This window comes from Penaeus chinensis, chromosome 12 (assembly GCF_019202785.1).
Source record: "Penaeus chinensis breed Huanghai No. 1 chromosome 12, ASM1920278v2, whole genome shotgun sequence".
NCBI lineage: Eukaryota > Metazoa > Arthropoda > Malacostraca > Decapoda > Penaeidae > Penaeus > Penaeus chinensis.
In genome coordinates this window covers 21418091-21420590 of record NC_061830.1, presented here as the reverse complement: position 1 = coordinate 21420590, position 2500 = coordinate 21418091, and the positions used below count along the sequence as shown (strand labels likewise).

The following is a 2500-nucleotide window of genomic DNA, read 5'->3' as shown; positions in this document are numbered from 1 at the left end:
GAGAGAGAGAGAGAGAGGAGAGAAAGAAAGACAGAGACAGAGAGAGAGAGAGAGAGAGAGAGAGAGAGAGAGAGAGAGAGAGAGAGAGAGAGAGAGAGAGAGAGAGAGAGAGAGAGAGAGAGAGAGAGAGAGAGAAACCAGAAAGATAAAGAGAAAAACAGAAAAAGAGAAAGCTCTCATACAAAATACTCACCGATGATGGCATGGACACGGACAGACAGTTGAGTTCGAAGAATAATGGCATTCTTTTTACTGCAAAAAGGAAAAAAACAAAACATTATCAGTATTTTTATCATGGATGGCTAAAAGTGCGTTGCACATTTCCTCATTCTAAATATTCTGCAAGAAAACGGAAATTCCTCAAAACTATAAATGATTCAAGGCCGTTAAGCTGATAATTCTGCTACTTTGTTTCGTGGCAAGGTTACCTCCTCGGCGAGTAATCATGGTTACAGCGAGGGTAAAATTACCGTCCCCTTTCCTCCACAAGACTCCACCCCCTCTCACACACACACATTCGAAACTGTTTCTGTGAAGAAATTAATCGAGTGGTGTAGAAATAAGCACAGGCGTTAAAATGAGACTAATGCACACCTGAAAATAGCCGCGGAGTAAAGAAGCAGAGATCCACAATTTACATGACGCGTACGCAGGCAAGGACTCCGCCTACGCCCCCACAGGACTCTCTCAAACCTCAGCCTTTGAAGGCTGGAGGCAGGATCACCGCACGCGAGCAGGACTCAAGTGTTCCAATTGATCTTTAAGCGCTTTCTGACACAAACCGGAACCAAGTCGATTTCTACCCACCAACTATCGCGCGCCCAGCAGCCACGGCGCAACACTTGATCGCTGTTTACCCGTGCCACGTGTCACATGCGCTAGCTTCAATATGTTGCAAACGATTATGCGGAGGCAGTTACACTCACACATATGCGTATCATTCTGTCAAGATCGAAGTCTTCCTCGTTTTCCATCCCCTGCCCCCACGCAATATCCAGTAGACAGTATAAACCTTTAGAATTCCCAGTTTCCCAACCTCTCGGACCGCTCCCTCCCACTTCGTGCTCTACGCTCTCCTGCCCGTGATGTCCCGCCACTTGCGCTCTCCTTCAATGAACGGCAAGAGGCAAGACAAAAGAAACGCACTGATGAACGAGAAAAATCGATGTATCGCGGCCATAGTCAGTGGGAATTATAAGTCTGAATCTGAACACGATATGTTTCCCAGCGACAATTCACTGCACTGTCGCAACACCAGCTTAAATTCCAGTTGTAGTCTCCGAGAATAACTGTCGCCGCGAATAACTATCATGTTTGGATAATTGAGCTCCAGAGAAAGGGCCTTGTTGAGCGCGATGTGGAGTCGAGGGAGAGAGCCTGCTTTGCCCGGCCCCTCGCCTCCCCAGCCACTTGAGATATAGGCTCTTGTTTTCTTCTTTTGTTTAGCGTTTGATCTGGGAGTTAAGGGACGCGGCCCCAGGCACGACGCAGAGGGCGCGGAGGCAGTTAGGGCAGACGGATATTGATCCTCAGAAGAGATTCTGGCTTTAGTTTGATCGCATCTTTCTTTTAAATACACACTCTGTCTATACTCAACAACTGGCAATAAAAGATGCCCCGTTGTAATTCAGAAGAGTTCTAATAAACTAAGGGCCAAGACTAGACTGATTCAGCAGCGAGAGGTCGGAAGGAGCTCAGTCACGTGTCAACGCGTACGATGGCTGGGTGCACAGAGCCCTCACCAGGACGAGCTACCAAACTTTGCTGTCACAAGTGTTCATCAATGAGCATGGGCAACGCATTGACAACCGCATGACTTCTGGAAACCAGAAATAAATATTCATACCAACATCATCTCTCTCAGGCAAAAGAGGTCGCAACCAAACCCCGAGGCGGCGGTGCCGCATTTTCTGCCACGTGAATCGCAAGGAAGGAGTCTCATGCATACTCCGAAGGCGGAGGGATCAAGTGACGCAGCCGCCGCACGCACCGCGGCGCCCTCGGCTAATGGACTCCAAGTTCTAAGGCAAGATCAGGATGCGACTAACATGCCATAAATAACTGGCATTTAAATTTCGTTTGACCAACATGGAAAACTAAACAGTAATGTATACGAGCCAACTTTACCAGTTCCCGTGTAGCAGCGACACACCTGACCTCAGACAGCAAGTGTGTCAATGTTGCAGAACAGGATAGACTGGCATAGGCTGGATAGATTCTGCCATCGCTCGCACAGGGCTCACCTTACTTCCGGCTTATGTAGATGGCGAAAGCTACAGAACACCTACGGTTCCACATTCCTATACAAAGGGTGAAACCTTATCCCCACCAATATTACATAATCAGACTATTCTGCGAAAACAGAAGCTAAAAAAACGAGTTTCCACAACAAACTTGCTGGGCTGCCTTAAGGGCGACACTAAAATCTTGAAATCCTTTCTTGACTTGCGCAAGCTTCCTCATCGTTCATATATTATTTGCAGCAAATTTCGATAAACAT

The 2500-nt window shown here is 47.3% G+C and overlaps 1 protein-coding gene across 13 annotated transcripts in view; it reads right to left on the bottom strand.

The window, feature by feature from the left end:
- Nucleotides 1-2500, bottom strand: part of LOC125031047 (FH1/FH2 domain-containing protein 3-like) — a 137217-nt gene that overhangs the window by 20554 nt on the left and 114163 nt on the right. For all 13 annotated transcript variants that reach the window (XM_047621473.1, XM_047621476.1, XM_047621475.1 and 10 more), the window contains one exon: nucleotides 194-252. In XM_047621473.1, coding sequence (XP_047477429.1) covers nucleotides 194-252 — 59 coding nt within the window. The remainder of the gene's footprint in view (nucleotides 1-193; nucleotides 253-2500) is intronic.